Source organism: Eutrema salsugineum, unplaced genomic scaffold (genome assembly GCF_000478725.1).
Source record: "Eutrema salsugineum unplaced genomic scaffold, Eutsalg1_0 scaffold_4, whole genome shotgun sequence".
Taxonomy (NCBI): domain Eukaryota; kingdom Viridiplantae; phylum Streptophyta; class Magnoliopsida; order Brassicales; family Brassicaceae; genus Eutrema; species Eutrema salsugineum.
In genome coordinates this window covers 9,498,047-9,516,080 of record NW_006256686.1, presented here as the reverse complement: position 1 = coordinate 9,516,080, position 18,034 = coordinate 9,498,047, and the positions used below count along the sequence as shown (strand labels likewise).

General features: G+C 35.9%; 3 protein-coding genes and 1 pseudogene across 4 annotated transcripts; 1 reads left to right on the top strand and 3 right to left on the bottom strand.

The window, feature by feature from the left end:
* Positions 1-229: 229 nt before the first annotated feature.
* On the bottom strand, positions 230-1,237 carry LOC18014157 (mitogen-activated protein kinase kinase kinase 18). Its single transcript, XM_024153626.1, is given in 1 exon segment — positions 230-1,237. A coding segment is annotated over 1 exon segment (1,008 nt).
* Positions 1,238-1,685: 448 nt separating this feature from the next.
* Positions 1,686-3,196, bottom strand: LOC112084481 (annotated as a pseudogene).
* Positions 3,197-6,030: 2,834 nt separating this feature from the next.
* On the bottom strand, positions 6,031-11,388 carry LOC18013896 (putative respiratory burst oxidase homolog protein J). The gene is made up of 13 exons (XM_006418930.1): positions 10,908-11,388; positions 10,660-10,822; positions 10,421-10,583; positions 8,891-9,697; positions 8,637-8,732; positions 8,411-8,526; positions 8,195-8,297; positions 7,949-8,052; positions 7,688-7,847; positions 7,423-7,590; positions 6,837-6,965; positions 6,619-6,697; positions 6,031-6,140 (listed from the first exon to the last, which is right to left on the bottom strand). The coding sequence occupies exons 1-13, from the start codon at positions 11,386-11,388 to the stop codon at positions 6,031-6,033; spliced, it is 2,679 nt and encodes an 892-aa protein (XP_006418993.1).
* A 1,285-nt stretch (positions 11,389-12,673) lies between these two features.
* LOC18013895 lies at positions 12,674-17,498 on the top strand. Of its 2 annotated transcripts, none has more exons than XM_006418928.2 (3): positions 12,674-13,000; positions 13,136-17,166; positions 17,344-17,498. In XM_006418928.2, exon 2 carries the CDS (start codon positions 13,178-13,180, stop codon positions 17,141-17,143), a length of 3,966 nt encoding a protein of 1,321 aa, XP_006418991.1. In that variant the 5' UTR covers positions 12,674-13,000; positions 13,136-13,177; the 3' UTR covers positions 17,144-17,166; positions 17,344-17,498. The 2 variants fall into 2 exon arrangements, with proteins under 2 accessions (XP_006418991.1, XP_006418992.1); XM_006418929.2 differs by having other exon boundaries at positions 17,338-17,498.
* Positions 17,499-18,034: the final 536 nt, after the last annotated feature.

The following is an 18,034-nucleotide window of genomic DNA, read 5'->3' as shown; positions in this document are numbered from 1 at the left end:
CTTGTATAATGAAAAAAGAATAAAAGAATCAATCGAGAAAAAAAGGGACTATCTTTTCTTTCTTTTTTTGAACATTTTTAAAGGGACGATCAATTATAATGAATCAAGAAGTTTTCATTACTACATCAATTATACATTGATACTGAAACTAAACAGACTTGAATCTTATTTCTTACAACTTTAAAACTAATCAGCAAACTCATAATGTGATTCAAAAGACTTTATCAAATCAGTCATACACAAAACCATTATGGAACTACTCAACCTCAAAATCGAAAAAGGGATGGTTAATGAGTGAACCGATCCCGCACCTCAAAGCAGGCTCCTTAACCAAGCATTTTCTCAGTAAATCTTGTGCTTTAAAAGACATCCAACCCGGTATGTAAGGAATGAAATTGCTTTGACCGATGAGTTTCGGTAAATCTTTAGAAACAACAAGACCACTATATTCTCCCCAAGGATCTCTGCCGGTCAACATCTCCAAAACCGTGCATCCAAAAGCCCACGTGTCGACACCATAATCCACAATGCCATGGTTCATAAGCTCCGGAGCCATGTAGCTGGTGGTGCCTCTCTTATGACCCCAACCGTTCCTGTACTCGATCGAACCTTTCTCCATTGCTAAACCAAAATCCCCGATTTTGGCCAAATACACGTTTGTACTTAACCGGTTAACGACAGGGGTCAAAAAGATATTATCCGGTTTAATGTCGCAGTGAATGATTCTCTGCCCGTGGATATAGTGGAGACCATAGAGTATATCTCTAGCGAAAACTTTAACATTCTTCTCCGACAATACACCGTTAGTCTTGATTAACTTGGCGAGGCTTTGACCGGAGCAATACTCTAGAACCAGATTGTAACTAGTTCTCTCGCCATCGAACAGAGTATTTTCACGAGCGATCTCGTCGCCGTAACAGCGAACGACGAAAGGAGATACAAGACGGGTTAAGATTCTTTTCTCGTACATAAGGGTTGATGCTTTTGAGATTTCTGCAGATTTTATCGCCGCGATCGTGGTTTTGTCTTCGTCGTTTGTGGCTAGATAGACCAAACCGTAGGAGCCTCGTCCAAGGAACTGAGATTTGATCCAAGACGAAGACTTTTTCACTTCTCCGATGTGGGTTTTGCCGGAGGAGGAGGAAGATTTGAGAACGGCGGCGTCGAATGATTCTTTTCTTAACTCCATGAGACTGCTGCTGCTACTCTTCTTCGAAGGCGGGGACACTCTCTCCATCTTTTGTTTTTCTTAAGAAAAATCTCACTTTGTGTAATAATTGTGAGAAAAGCGAATGAAATTACACTGTCGAGAAGAAGAAGAAGAAGAAGTGTTATATACAGATTAGGTTAGGTGTGTTTACAACAAAAGCCAGATTGGCTTTGTCAACGCTAATAAAAAATTTCCTCTTTAGTCATGATAGTGTTTCCTTTTTTATATTAGTAAAAGATACACCGGTCAACAATTCCTAAAAGATATTTCCTTTTTGGCTTTGTGATAATGATTAGCTTGTTAAGTTATTTTGCTTATTTTTAAACTTGTCATGTTAAAAAAAAAAAAGTTAAAAATTATATTTAACCAAAACTAACCCTAGGGTTTGTTTGTTTGTGCATTTAGAAGATATGTTTAGATGCTATATCTAAACGTAATATCTGAACTATCCTTTTGAATGCAATATTATTTGTTTTCATTTGTTTGGGTTGCCTGTGTAGTTAAACGGTGAGGGATCATGGATCACGGGGAAAATCTGGAAAGTACACTCTTTGAGACTGTCCAAAATAGTGAGACTGAAGAAGAGCTCGTGTTGGTATAGCGAAAGAGACGTTGTTAACTGAAGCAGCAAACATTGTGCCGTTAGGTCCCTGGCATGTATAATATCTGAACTATGCATGTGTCTTCAGAAGAGCTCGTGATGGTTGCATGTGTGTGTTCTCAATCCTACTGTGAAATTTCTGATCAACCTTTGGAGGCACATTTACGGAAAAATTCTTGTGTTCAAACTACGCAGCTTAGCGCTGAAAAAGGTTGCAAAATTTGTGTCTTCAGAGCTGGAAGCACTGGTTTAAAGACCTGAAGGTTCATTATTGAGGTCTTTAAGGAAAAGCCGTTTGCGTTTATAGGTGGTCTGTATTCCTTGACCTGTGGCATATGGCCTTGCAGTCATGAAGAACCAGACACCCGGATAGTGAGGTTTTGTCTTAATCAGGACGTTTGTGGTCTGACCAGGAGTAATTAAGATGGTGTCAGTTTCAAATAGCTTAACATAGATTGCATAAGCTTCAACAACAGTAACCGTATGATTTGCATTGCTGAAGAAGAGCTCTTCATTGAGTGCAGCGTTGATTAGCCGTAGAAAGTATATTTTCCCTGTCTTTACCCGGAGCATGTATGTATCTGTTTGTCAATAAAACCTTGATAAGCTCGTACTGAATAAAGATAAACTGAAACGTTAAGAAACACATTAGTGAAGCAACACAACACCTTTAGTTGCGCAGTTGTATAATGGTCCTAGGAGTCCATTGATTGTGTATGCATCAGAAACATTTGGACCACCTCCTGTTTATAGTGCCTGGCTGATAATTGCCTCAGGATCTGACTTAAATCACTCCCCTGAAAATTTAACAGAGTAAGCTTAGTATTAGTAAACTTGAATCCGTAAATTCAGTGTTGGCTTGTCTCAGGATTTTCTGAAATATTAATCCGTAAAGCCTTACCAAAGATCATAGGAACTTCTTTGTATGGTCTGGCAAACGGGTAAGGTACTCCGTGTCTCAGGATTTTCTGAATGGGCCGTAGATGGTTGCTCTTAGCCATAAAATGTGTGCATGAAAAACAGTGTGCCTCTCTGACCGACAATGGTATAGTTCTCTACATAGCTTTGTCTAGTCTCAATAGGGCATTGTGTTATGTAAGCTGGTCCATCGGCCCAACCAGATCGCAACTGCCGGATCCCATGCCTGAAAAAATGAACTCTTAGTCATTACGTTTAATTTCATAGCATTCATGACGGTTAAGCGTCTTAGGCTTAAACATTACGAGTGGATATAGATATGAAGCTACTCAAAGAAGGGAGATTAGAGTAATTAGATGTCAATAAAAAGACATGTCATGGATGAACAGTTGGCGAGAAACTTAGAAGACGCTAGCTATTCCTCAAGCAGGTAAACTAACTCTATTCAAAATCTTGCTCTCAGGCATGTCATATCAATTAATAGTATATACACAGATGATCGTTGTGATGTATCTATTTGTATTTGTACTAAATGCACCATCTGTGTACAATATTTTCTTGTACATATATATATATATATATATATATATATTCACGTCACAAAAATAATATTATGTTATAATTAGTCTAATTCATCATATAGAATATAGTATGTTACATTATTTAGAGCTGATACTCTATTCTTGCCTCTAACTCTAATTTTAGAGTAAAATCATCTCTAATTGTATTCTATTTTTATAGTTCAACTTTTTTATTTATAAAAAAATCTCTAATTTCCATATATTTTCATTTCGTACCTAAACATTAACAGACAATATTGTACTTAATTAAAACTGCATCAACAATAAGTAATTCTATAATCAATTATTTTAATTTATCTTTATTTGTTAGTATTAGATTTTGGTTATCTCAATGTATTTATTTTCAATTAATATATGTATTTCTTGATAAAATTTCTCATTACAAGATTAGCCAAAAGTTGCTAGCCAAACACACAACTCGCATCAGAAAAAACAAAATATTGAAAAGAAAAATAACCGATTGAATCATTCGTTAGCAAGTAAGGTTTTATTTTGAAAAACATCGTCAAATTCACTTTTGATTTTGATGTTATGTCAATTCTTAACCTATAGTGCATATATCTGCATATATAATAATTTGTTTTCCCGAATTTTTGTAAATTGACTTTGTAGTCCCATTTTGATATTAATAAAATCATTTGCCATAAAAAAAGGTCTTCGTGAAAGATAAAAATCCCCAAAATAATTATCGTAAAAAAAAAACTTAACACGACTTATTAGACTAGTAATCTAATAGTTCTCTAAAAAAACAGACTAGTAATCTAATAATTTGGTAACTCGCTTCCACATCTATGACGATCATTAAAATTTTGCTCGGCTGAAGTGGATGCAGAGAGAGCTTGTTGACCAACCCTTTTCTTTAAGATTCGTGTTTGTTCAGTTCGAACATATTCACGAAGATTTAGATCTTCTATGGAATTTAAATCTTTAAGTAAAACTTTGTTTTCTTCTTTGAGTTCTTTTAATGCATAATTCTTACTCTGAATCTCCAAATGGTGTTGTCTTTGAGCACATATCTTCTTTAATTGTTCCAAAACTTGTCTATTTCCTTCTTCTAAAGTCTTGATAACAGCTGATGTTTGATCATCACTTTTTCTTTTCAATATGGACTTTTCCACTCCAGTTGGTTGTTGAGATAAGGATCCGCCGATAAAATTGTCTTCATCACCTAAATTTATAGAAGATGAAGATAAACCTGCAAATGTTTGTATAGTAGGATCCAACATAGGCTTTTCTGAAGAAGTATACCCGAAACCACATGTATTCGATATTTTAGGAGAAGTAACAACATCTTTAAACTTTTCTAAATTCTTCATAATATTCCATACATGATCAAATTTCCAACCAGATTTGAATTTTGGATCTTCCATTAGCATTTCTTTAGCTTGATTGAACTACAAATAAATATTAAACAAAAATAAATAAATAGTCAATTAACAAAAAGAAATAAAAATTATATATTAATTAATACTTACAATATTATCATTTGAAACACCAATTGAACGTCTGTTTTCACATTGTTTGATGCATTCATTTAGTTTCCTTGTTGCTCTCTCCATAGTTTGAAATCGACATTGAATAGATTTTTTTGTACGATCACTCCAAGTTGTACTTTTCCCCTTTTTAAAAGCTTCTACGACACGATCCCAAAACTGATCGGCTGTTTGATTAACACTTTTTATTGGATCTTGAAAAATGTCTATATACACTTGACATAAAAACTTATCTTCTTCTTTAGAATACCCAACGGAACGAGAACCACGTTCAGACATTTTGGTTTAAAAAGTAAGAAAATGTCAAGATGTGTATAGAAATTTATGGAATGATTCATTGTTCTGAACTGAAATAAAAATCCATGAGGTTATTTATAGATGTTAATTGGTAGAGTGATTCAACGATTCTTGCCTCTAAATTCTGCATTAAGACTCTATTTTTGCGTTTAAACTCTTTTTTATAGTAAAACCAGTTTTAATGGTACTCAAAATCTAACTCTAAAAATAGAGAAATGAATATGTTACTCTAAATTCGGAGTGAAACTATTCACTTTTCTATTTTTAGAATGCAACTGTTTTTTGACAAAATAAATTTCTAATATTGTATCTAAACAAATATTACATGTTTTAGCCTTTTAGATTTATACGTTAATACAATGATAAAAACAATAACAAGCTATCTAATTAACTAAAAATAAAATATATCAAATTAAAAAATATAATGACATAAAAAAGATTAGATAGAAATACAATGACATAACAAATTATAATTTATCTAAATATTTTAAAAATCCGTATATAAATGGATAAAATTTGTATAGATGTAAGTATAAGCTTTGTAATAAATTAAAAAATTAATAGAAATATATTATATTTTGAATATTCTTTTTCTTTTAAATAAGAAACAGAGAGAACCACTGAAGCACAACCCCTTCTCTATTTTTGAAGACTATATTTTTAGAGTAAAAATAAAGTACACTAATGGAGATGCCTTAAGAAAATTTTACATATCAATATATCCTTTTGTTTGTTTGTGAAGTATTTAATTTATAGTAAAGACGTTTGAAGGATAATTTTTGTAAGAGTCAACTGGTTCTAATGCTGTAAAGCATATACTGATATGCACTTCGTTAATTTACTAACTACAAACTGTTCGTTAATCTAATTAGTTAACTGAATTTCAATTTGTTGTTTAATAATTAACCGAAATTTTTTTTGAGAAAAAAGTCAGAAATTCTCTTTGTGGAAGGTAAAGCGAGTGGACGACTCGAGACTGAACTCCTGACAAAGTGATTTTAGTGGCCGGACAAGCGTTGGACTTCCACAGTAGAACACACCTGAAACCCGTACAAATTCAGTTTTTGTTCTTATAAAACATTAACAAAACAAATTATACCACAAACTCCCTAAAGGTTTATATATTTATCAAAAAAAAATCATCCGAAAAAGAATTGACCTATAATATATATTTTTTAACAATTAATAATAATATTTAGACATCTTTCTAATTCTAGGTAGAAAATTTCAAATAAATAGGGCCATAAATTAGTATTATCAATCAATTAAAGATACCTAGATTGTTTGAACTTTGTCTTTCTCGAATATTTCTTAAATAATTATGGTACAGCATATAGGTGATAAACGTCATACATGCAATGAGAACTAAACTTATATATATATATATATATATAACTATAGCTAAAACCAAAAAACTAAAAAAAAAAATCTTAGATATCTAGTTAATAAACAAGTCACTCAACACATTTTTCTAGCAATACTAAAGAATGTTTAAAGAGAATTAAGAGAATCAATTACCTATGCGAGAAGTTTCATGCTTGCTTGACAATTCAGAAAAAACCTTTCTCCAATTGGGTCTTGCGAAATGGGTTCGTATCTGAATTGGGTGGAATATTGGATATATATATTTATATATATATATATATATATATATATATATTAACAACAACTAATGTCAATAAAAAATAATAAGTGGACAATAAAGAAATTCATTTTGCAAAAAAAATTGAACATACTCGGCTCTCGGAGACAATGTCAACACCGTTTTTGGCATGTTGAAGTTTTTGGACCATAGCTATTAGAGCAGATCTTGCATCTCCTGCTTCGTACATACTTGTTAGGTAGTTATGCATTTCTATCACATTCTGCAAATTCAATATACAAATTCTTTATTACAAATTTATATATATATATATATATATACAAATTCTTTTTAAATAAGTAATACATAACAAGAACATACCTGTAAATTTCATCACATAATTTTTTTTATATAACACAAAAACATATAGGGAAATTCTCTAAAATCACACTTTTAAAATGGCATAGGGCAAAGATATATTTTCACACAAAAAAATCTGTCATTTTGAAATTTTGATTTTAGTGTCTAGATTTAGGACAAAAACTAATTTTGTGTTATATTATGGTATTTTGTTTTCATCATACATATTTATATTATTTTTTTGATGATCAATATCTATATATATATATATATATATTTATATAATAATATTAGAATTGGACAATATTAAAAATATTAAAAATGTCACATTTTTGTGGTATCTTAGATTCAGTAATTTAAAAAAATGGATATAAACTTACGGTTTTGTCATACACTGCGATATCATCCATAACTCCTTTGAACCATTCGAAAGAAGCTTGCTCTCTTGTCACCCAATAAAAATATGCTCTTTGTGGAAACTTCCTACCTCCATTTACAGTAGATCCTCCAAAGCTCCCACCTCCCACACTTCCTTCATACCTTTGCCCCTACATTTTTCAAAATTTTAAAATCCACATCAAATCACTTTGCCTTATATTCTTCTTTCTTCAAGAACTCTTCACTATATGGTTATAGATTACTTACAGTTTTTGGAATACCCGGTTTGAGATTATTCAACATGTCTTTTAGTATACTTATGAATGGGGTTGCACCAATACCTAGTCCGACCAACAAAAGGATATCAAACTTCTCATAGTTTTGCGCTGGAGCACCATACGGTCCTTTGATGAAAATTCTTGGAAATCTGGTTTTGAAGATATGTGGATATAATGAGATCCTCATATAATTTGATCATCTTATGTAAGAATATCCTGGATCGATCGGGTATCAAAGATATTCACTTACAAGACTTGCGATTCTTCAATGAGAGGATTTGCACCTCTTGCTCTTGTTTCCATCCTAATAAGATTATTTGGACTAGGTTTCGAAGTTTGAGGAGGCTCACATGTCTATAAGAAACAAAAACTAACTATATAAACTTTAATTTTGGTTAATTTTTGACAAATTGTAAGATTTGAATTTACCAACTATTATTTCGAGACTATACGTTCTAAAAATTATTATAAGATCAGATGTTAAGAAAATATTGACCTCTGCAAATCTGTTCCTAAGCTCACTGGTCCAATCTCCTAAGGCTCTTATGTGAACACTCAAATATTCATCTCCGGGCGCAGAAGTGACGGAGAATGGATGCCTAGTTAAACCATAATAAACTAAATACAATTAAATTTTATAATGATAGAAAATATTATATATTTAAGGTAAGTTAACGTATTTATTAGTTAGAGTTGATTTGATAATTATTACCATTCGAATTTGGAGATATCAGGGCACTTGACAAACATGTACATGCCACTTTTGTACTTGAACCCTTGAGGTTTTGTCATATAGAGAGCAAGAACATTGCCTGAATACACAATTGCCTAGGCACAGAATACATTCGAGGAAACCAAACACGATCAGATTTTTAGAAATATTTCATAATTTTATAATCTAATAATGTTAGAATAAAAATAAAAAATTCTTAAATTACCTTGATAATGTGGACACGATGGTTGTGTTCTTGAACTCGTGAGAACAACCTTTCGCTCGCGTACAGCGCCATTGGTACGGCCACGTACATCCATGTCTACATTTTTTCAACACAGTGAAAAAATATTGTTAAAACAAAAATCGAACATATACACAAAACAGTTTTTTTTTTTTACACAAAACAGTTAATTTATAAAGCTTCTATTTCCTAATGTATATATTAGTTTTAGTTCATATAAAGGGTTATTAAATTACCGTCTTTTGGTACCAAGGCTTCTTGATGATAAGAATGTAACCATGGATGATGAGAAGAGCATAGGCAATAACTAGCAAATGATGAGCGTACCAAAACGAATTAAAACCAGCAAGAACGTTAAACGGCTTAGGAAATTTCACTATGTTCCTTCTGAAGTGATGCATCGCAAGTGTGAATGAAATTCCCATGAAAAAAATCATCAGAACTCCTGTGACCGAAACCGGGGTCAGCATTAGACCTAAATAGGTCGGTTGCTTGAGCCCGAAGAGTTCTCCCGCATACTTGGAGAACACGTCGTAAGGGCAAGCGGCTAGCCTAGGGTAGTTGCATAGCATATGTAGTGCCGTGTGGAGCAAGGAAATAACCGCTATCGCCACAGCTATCATCTTGTGGAAGTTGATATTGTCGTCGAATGGGATTAGGTGGCTCAAGAAAGTAGATCTGAGGAACGTTAGGGTTCTTCGTAAAACGGGGACCAAGATTATAGCCATGTTGAATTTAAGCATTTCCGCGGTTCCTTTGGCGACACAAACGCAGCGTCCGGCGATGTTATAAAGTGGGCTTATGGTGAACTCTTTGTATTTCCATATGAAGAGATAGGCATTGACTGCGAGCCACAATGTGACGACCCAAATCTTCTTCCAGTGCTCGTGCATTAGCTCAGCGGTTACTGAAACGTATTTGCTAGCCGGCGTTCTGTAACGTTCTGGGATCATGGCTCGCGTTAGCGTTTGCGATTTCCTCGCCGTTTTATGTGAGTCAGGGTTCGCGACCATCCCTGTTAATAGCACCTCGAGTTGCCACATCTGGTCGATGTAAACTAAAGAAATGTCAGCGTGTAAGAGGTATGCAATATACAAAAAGGAATAGTATTGCCACAGAAAACGTTTGTTATATTAATAGTGTTTGTTTTATTTTTTGATTAACTTGTAAAATATACAGTTAACTTGTAAATAATAGTGTTTCTTATATTTTCTAAGAAAATAGACTTGCCACATCTGGTCGATGTAAACAGATCTGTTCTTGTTTGAAGTTAAGAAACACATTATACCATCGATATTTTGTTTTAGTTTGTGTTTCTTGAATGTTGAAACCTAAAGTTACCTTCTTTTGCAATTTTTTTTTTTATATAAAAACTATATAGTTATGATTTTTAAGAATGAAACCAAAAATTTAATATTCTTATTATTTTTAAGAAACTATTTCCATACAAACCTTATTTTTGGGAAACATAAAATTTTCTAAATTCAGGGAAAAAGAATTGTTGAAGGTTGCTAATTTTCCGGATCCAAAATTATTAGTTTTTTGAATTCGATCCAACCAGGTTTTCATCATTTTGTTATTTTTGTTTTATGAATAGTAAAAAAGTTTATGTTGATTGATGAAATCCTAGCATCGCAACTATGAGCCTATCATGTCATTAGCCAGTTAATCTACTTATATTTGGGCTAATTAGTTTAGTTTGATATGTTCACATGTTCACTCTAATATATATTTCATAGATTATCTTAATGGCATTAAGATGAAACCTCAATGTAACCGTGGTGATCGGGGTCGAGTTCTTCCATGATCAAAGAAGCATAAGAGGCAGCATTCTTCTTGAGATTCGCTAGCCTATTAGCACATGCACTCAAGACTATGACCTCTTTAACCTCCTCTTCTGTTAGCTTACCGTCTCCGTCCTTGTCACACCTAAACTGCAATTATTAACCTCATTTGCTATATGTTTTAAATCAAACCCAAACATAACCAAAAAAAAGTTGATTACATGTCGAAGAAAATCTGGAGTCGACAGTCAAGATCTTTCTTAATCATGTCTTCCCAAAACAACTTGAGTTGTTCCTTGTCAATCCCATTTTCTGTGTTTATTTTTCTTCTCCTACCCAATGCTTCGTATACTTCTCCCGCAAACTCCAATGTATCTCCCATTCCTAATAAAAAAATTATAACATTTTTTATTGCAATTTGAAGAATAGCCTTATGTATACGTGAAAAGTCAATTACTTATAGTTTTACCAATGCAAACGCCAAATTTTTCCTTGGGAAGCTTTCCATCAACGGCGAACTGATTGAACCGGTTCTCGATTGATCTCCACGAATCACGTTCTCGTCCTGTGACTGCCCGATCAAGGAACCGCAGACTTTGTAGTCCCCTAGCCGCGCTAGACGTTGTCCTCTTAACTCTTTGTGGCCCTATTTTCTTTTCTAGGGCCACGGGGAGCGGGGATCCCAAGTTTCCGCTCTTCCTCGTGCTTGGGGACCCGAGATTACCGCTCTTTCTCCATTTTGACACGCTCATCGACCTGATTGATCCCACACCGAGATTTTTTGAAACATTCTTCAAGATCCCACCACCACCACCACTACTCTCCTGATTATTGTCATTGGTTATGTTTTCAGATTGTTTCACCGAATGCTCACCATTTGGATGTATCTCGACACTCTCTAACATCCATTTCGTGGAATCTTCGTTCCCGACTTTCCTGTTGTTTTTCATAATGGCTTATAACTTTTTATCCTTTCTTTCTTCGTCGATGATTTAATTATCACGGAACATGAGGACATATCACTTCTACTTCTTTTTGTTGTCTTGCCGGTAATCTACCGATCGATCCTTGGTGATCTTTGTTTTTGGTTGATAAAAAGGATCATGAGAGATCTTGATTTTCATCTCTCGTTCTCTCTTAGTTCGTGTGAGTTCTTGCTTTCTTTCTTTTTTATTGGTGTTTTCGATGTCGATAATTTTACGAGACAAGACTAAGAATAGCCTCCTTAATGTGTGTCGTTCGTAACATTGTGCATACTGCATAGTCTATTTAATTGGGAAGAGAGGCACATGACAAGTTACTAAATATAGAAAGTGCTAGGGAAAGTTTATCTTCAAGCGATGTCAACTACACAAAAGCCACTTATTATTGAAATGCTTATAAGATCACCTAGCATACAATCGATTTAATTCATTTTCTTCCGAGACTTCCACAATTGCAATCTATGTATTTATAAGAAGTCACTGCTAATCTATCGTCTTCCAAATATAAAGTAAATGTAGCCATGCATCTATTTCCAATTATAAATGCCTTTTTATATGCTTTAAAGTATGAAGTCATATTATAAACAAACCAAACTGTAAAGAAACATAGTAATCAAATAGTTAAATTAAAATTAATAACATCGTAAAATATATCATTTTAGTTAGAGTTAAAAATAAACCAGTGGTTAGAGTCTAGGAGATAATAACTATACAAGGTGATGCTAGGCAAAGTTGTGGTTCAAAACAACTTGAGGTAAGATGCTTTTAGGAGTCTTGTAAGAATGTCATAATGTCTCTAGAAAAGGATCTAGAAACTAAAATTGACATATTACCAAATGGTTTTGTGTTATACTCCCAAATAGGATGGCGTAGTACTCTAAAGTGTCTTTTTTTATATGTTTTTTTTTTTGGTCCATTTCATATGTTTTTTCTTGTCTTCCAGTTTTATATGGGTTAAATTCCATTATTTTGACAGAAAATATATGAATTTCATTGTGGTTACTAGTTTACTACTAAAAAAAAAATTATGTTGACAAAAAATAACAAAATTTTGAAGAAAAAATAATTAAAAAAATATAATAACGACGTGTGTTTTAAAACGACGTCGGTGGTACTAAAGTGAAATCTCACACGCTGGATCGTCTTTCTTCTGGGATCGACTCGCTCTGAGTCGACTCGTCTAAACTCGGTCCGCTCTTCCACTCTTTTCCTAACAACTTTTTTTTTTTTTTTTTTTTTTTGCGAAATTCACCGTCTTCTTCGTCCTACTATGCCCTAAGTCTCTGTGGCTTTACCCTTTTTGGTCTTTTCACATAACACCCAGTAATCTGACGGCTCTGCTTCCGTCCACGTCAGCTTCGTCTTCTTCAACCCTCTCTTTCTCTCACGGTCACCGTCTTCTTCTCCCCTCTTTAGTTTATCGCGTTATTTATACGGTTTCTTCTCTAGGGTTTCCTCCAGATTCATCTACCATTCTCTTCTCCGTTTTTCGTTTTTTTTCATCCCTCGAGTAACCGAAGTTTCGCCGACGCGGAGGCATCGGAGCTCCAGTTTTGTTCAATTCTGGAGAAAATTTGAGGTAATTTGATCGTAAATCCATCGAAAAACTGAATTTTCAATTGAATTGGTACTGTAGAGTTTACAATTCTTCTCTTGATTTTTGTACGACTTCTGAGTTTTTAATTTTCTGGCGTTTATGCTTCGTTTGTGTTAGGGTTATCGAGTTCTGTGAGTGGGATTGGGGGTTTTATGTGCGATGGCGATTGAGAAGAGTAACGTTAAGGTTTCTAGGTTTGATTCAGAGTACTCTCATGGCAGTGGTGAATCTATGTCAAGCTACGAAGGAGAAGAGAGGCTTGAACTTCAACGTAAAATCTCTTCAGCAGCGGCTAATGTTGATTCTGAGGATGAGGAAGATGATTTCGATGAAGATGATTCAGGAGCAGGCTCTGATGATTTTGATCTGCTCGAGCTGGCTGAAACCGGAGCCGAGTTTTGTCAGGTTGGGAACGTGACTTGTAGCATTCCTTTCGAGCTCTATGATCTCTCTAATCTAGAAGATATACTCTCTGTTGATGTTTGGAACGAGTGTCTCACTGAGGAAGAACGTTTTAGCCTCTCGAGTTATCTTCCTGACATTGATCAGTTCACGTTTATGCGTACTTTGAAAGAGCTTTTCGAGGGTCGTAATTTCCACTTTGGAAGTCCGATCAAGAAACTGTTTGACATGTTGAAAGGTGGACAGTGCGAGCCGAGGAACGCGCTTTATCTCGAGGGACGTGATTTGTTTCTAAGGACGAAACATTATCATACGCTGAGGAAGTATCATAATGACATGGTTGTGAATCTTTGTCAGACGAGGGATGCTTGGGCGAGTTGTAAAGGGTACAGCATCGGTGAGAAGCTCCGAGTCTTGAATATCGTCAAAAGCCAGAAGACTCTTATGCGCGAGAAAAAGGATGATTTTGAGGAGGATTCCTCGGAGAAAGAGGAACCTTTTGATGGGGTTTGGAGCAGAAAGGTTAAAGATAAGTCTGCGCAAAACAAAATGGCACGTTATGGTGTTGATTCACATGATAGATATGCCAAACCAAAGTCGAAACCAAAGACAGGAGCACTGAAGTTTAAAACCTCTAATGGGCCATATGCTTCAGGTTATAATGGGTTAGGTATGAACTCTGCATACAACACCTCATCTCTAGTTAGGCAGAAGAAGTATGGTTCAAGTTTGGTTCTTGGGTCAGAAGATATTATTGATGACAATGATGATGATCAGGATCCACTCTTTGGAATGGGTTCTCGACGAGATCGGGATATTGATGCTAAAGAGAGATCTGGATTCTTGAGGCCTGGAAAAAAACATAAGTTTCCAAGAGAGGGAGAACCGATTTCTGAACATTTCATGAGTCCACCATATTCGTCAAGGCAGTCCCACAGCAATTTTGCAAAATCAAGTAAATATGCAAATCATATTCAGCCTCATGGATATGCAGATCAGATGAAGCCTGTAAAAGGTAGTCTAGCAGACCTTCGTGGGGAGTTTCATCGGCATGGAAAGAATCATGGAGATGGCTTTTCTGTTGATCCCAGATATATATCTGATGACTTGAATAGTAAAAGCAAAAAATTGAAGTCTGAGAGGGACTCACCTGATACTAGTTTGAGATCTTATAGAGCTTCTATGCAACAAATGAACGAAAGGTTCTTAAATTCTGATTTTGGTGAGAACCAAGTCCAGGAAAAGATTAGGGTGAATGTGGTACCAAATGCGAGGTCTGGTATTGCAGCGTTCAGAGATAGCAGATTGTTCATGAGAAATGATGATACAGAGTCGGATTCATCTGACGGGTATGATGATGAGGAGGAGAGACATCACATTATGCGGAACAAATCATCCGTCTCTGGTGGTAGGCTAAATAATTCTCATTTTGCAATACTCAAATCCGGGCAAGATAGTAAAAAAAATAAATCAAGAAAGAAAGATATGCTGGAGAATGAATTGCTTGATCGACGGGGAGATTACTTGAAATATTTAGGCCCACCTGGAGAACACATCTATGCGCCAGGTACAGAGAAACATTCCTTCAAGTCAAAACAAAAGGGTAAGATGCGTGACAGGAGTCCCTTGAATAATTTCTCCCCTCGAGATTTTGAAGATGGCCCTATCACAAGCTTGAGTGAATTGAAGGACAGGCACAATAGGAAGGAGTTTTTCAGGCCAAACAAGAGTAGCCAGACAAGAGAGCAAATGACTTATAGACCACAGTTTCAGAGATCATCTGCAAAACAAAATTTGTCTGGTAGAAAAAGAGGCTTTGATGAAGATGACGAATCACCTGAGATGAGAACATTGGTTAATGATATTGCCCGGGATCGACATAGTAGGAAATATCAGGTCTCTGAGGGGGATGGTAATAGTGGTGATGAAAATTCAGAGGCCAGGTTGTTGGTTACTTGCAGTGCTGTGTCCAAAAAGAGGAAGACTAGAGAGTCTTTGATGGACATTGAGAGGAGGGAGGATAATGGTGAGCTGCAGCTTTATTCTGACATTCAACAGCCGGTTGATGATATTATTGCCTTAAAGAGAAAGGGAAAGAAGAAAATGGAGGTTGATGTTGATTTTCTCGATTTGGAAACCTCTGAAACACCAAAAGCAGGAAAAGGTGCAAGTGAAGCAGAGGTGGAAACCAAGCCGCAGAAGAAGCCATTTGTGTTGATCACACCAACAGTTCACACTGGCTTCTCTTTCTCCATTATGCATCTTCTGACAGCAGTGCGTATGGCAATTATTAGTTCGCGTCCCGCAGATTCATCAGATGTTAGCAAGCCTATGGCAGTGGAGAATGCAGAACATGAAGCTGGAGAAAATGGTGCTCCCATGTCCAAGGATGCAGAGGATAACAAGTCGCCACAGCAGGGAAGTGGGAACTTGCCATCGCTCACTATCCAGGAGATTGTTAGCTGTGTGAAGTCAAACCCGGGAGATCCTTGCATCCTCGAGACGCAAGAGCCACTTCAGGATTTGATTAGAGGAGTTCTCAAAATCTTCTCCTCGAAAACCTCACCTCTAGGAGCAAAGGGTTGGAAGCCACTTGTACAATTTGAGAAACCCACGAAAAGCTGGTCTTGGATAGGGCCTGTTCTAAGTCCTTCTGATCAAGAGAGTGTTGAAGAGGTAACATCGCCTGAAGCCTGGGGTCTCCCGCACAAGATGCTTGTCAAGTTGGTTGATTCATTTGCAAATTGGCTGAAAAATGGTCAGGAAACTCTTCAGCAAATCGGAAGTCTTCCCGAACCACCGCTGTCACTCATGCAGTGTAACCTTGACGAGAAAGAAAGATTTAAGGATCTGAGAGCCCAAAAGAGCCTTAACACAATTCTCCAGAGTTCCGAAGAAGCAAGAGCTTATTTCCGCAAAGAGGAATTTCTGAGGTACTCAATTCCGGACAGGGCCTTTGTGTACACGGCTGCTGATGGTAAGAAGTCGATTGTTGCCCCTCTGAGAAGAGGCGGAGGGAAGCCAACCTCGAAAGCTCGGGATCATTTCATGTTGAAACGTGAGAGACCGCCACATGTTACAATTCTGTGTCTTGTGAGAGATGCTGCCGCCAGATTGCCTGGTAGTATTGGGACAAGAGCTGATGTTTGTACCTTAATAAGAGACTCGCAGTATATCGTGGAGGAGGTGACCGATATACAAGTGAATCAAGTCGTGAGTGGGGCCTTGGATCGTTTGCACTATGAGCGGGACCCTTGTGTCCTATTCGATGCAGATAGGAAATTGTGGGTCTATCTACACAGAGACAGAGAAGAAGAAGATTTTGAAGATGATGGTACTTCATCCACTAAGAAATGGAAGAGGCCGAAGAAGGAAGCTGCAGAGCAAACAGAGGAACAAGAAGCTGTCACAGTAGCGTTAAATGGGAATGAAGAACAAACCGGGACTGAGATGGGTTCAGACCAGAAGACTGTTGAGTCCGCTGGTTTAGACGGGGATCAAGGAGCAGCAGACCAACTGTGTAATGTTACTGAACAAGCTGGAGAGGAAATGTGTATTGAGACTGAACAAGCTGGAGAGGAGCAAGATGTTGAGAACACTGCACATGGTAATGAGACAACGATGTGGGAGCCTGATCCTGCTGTGGTTTCAAATCCTATTGAGGATAACACGTTCATCTGCCAAGAGAACTCAGTGGATGTTGATTTTGACGATGAAACATGATTGGTGAAATTCTTTAATACCAGGTTGGTTCCAAACGCTTTCTTTCATGATTGTCAGATCAATAAGTTCATTAGCCCTGAGTCTAAGTCCGTTTCCACTGTTTGATATTGAGTTTGTTTTTTTTTTTTTTAATCATGGTTTGGCAATGGTGAACCCTTTTACAAGACGACTCATTTTTTTTCATTGATTTCTAGTTGCAGGTGAAAATTCCAGAGGGTAGTGTTCTTTAACAGAAAGAGAGGCTATGGATTTGTATAAAGACATAATTGGTTTGGTCCCAAAAGAAATATAAGAGTTGAGATCACACAAGCTCTCTCACAAACATGTTGAAAGGTTATTCTTTTTGTTCTCAAGCCATCCATCTTTTTTATTCTTAAACGTCAATATCTAATATATATAGATAGGTATATAGCGAGAAATACATGATGGTATTCATCTAAAAATGGGTCGACGAAAGTCAGAATTTATTATGATAATTGATGACATTCATACTGCTCGTTAAAAGAGAGGCACAAATGGCACTACAAATGAATTTGTGTGGATATTTGCGTATCATTTTCATGATTTGTGTATAGTATAATGCAGTACGCAGACGCATTGAGGCATGATATGCTGTAATATTAGCTAGCAATCCGGTATAATCTAACTTTGAAATCGACCCGGGTCAATTGTGGTGGGTTTTAAACAGTTTAACACCCGTTTAAAAATATTGTTGTATATATGTGAAGATTGAAGAATGAATGTATACCCGAACTCAATTGATCACATGTAATATAGCTAACGTAGCATATATTTATAGCGTCATGTGCAATTTAGTGATTGCGACATAGCTCGACCCGGTGGCCCTCCATAAGCTTGAAACCGCATTAAGGCAATCAATAAAAAGTTGAA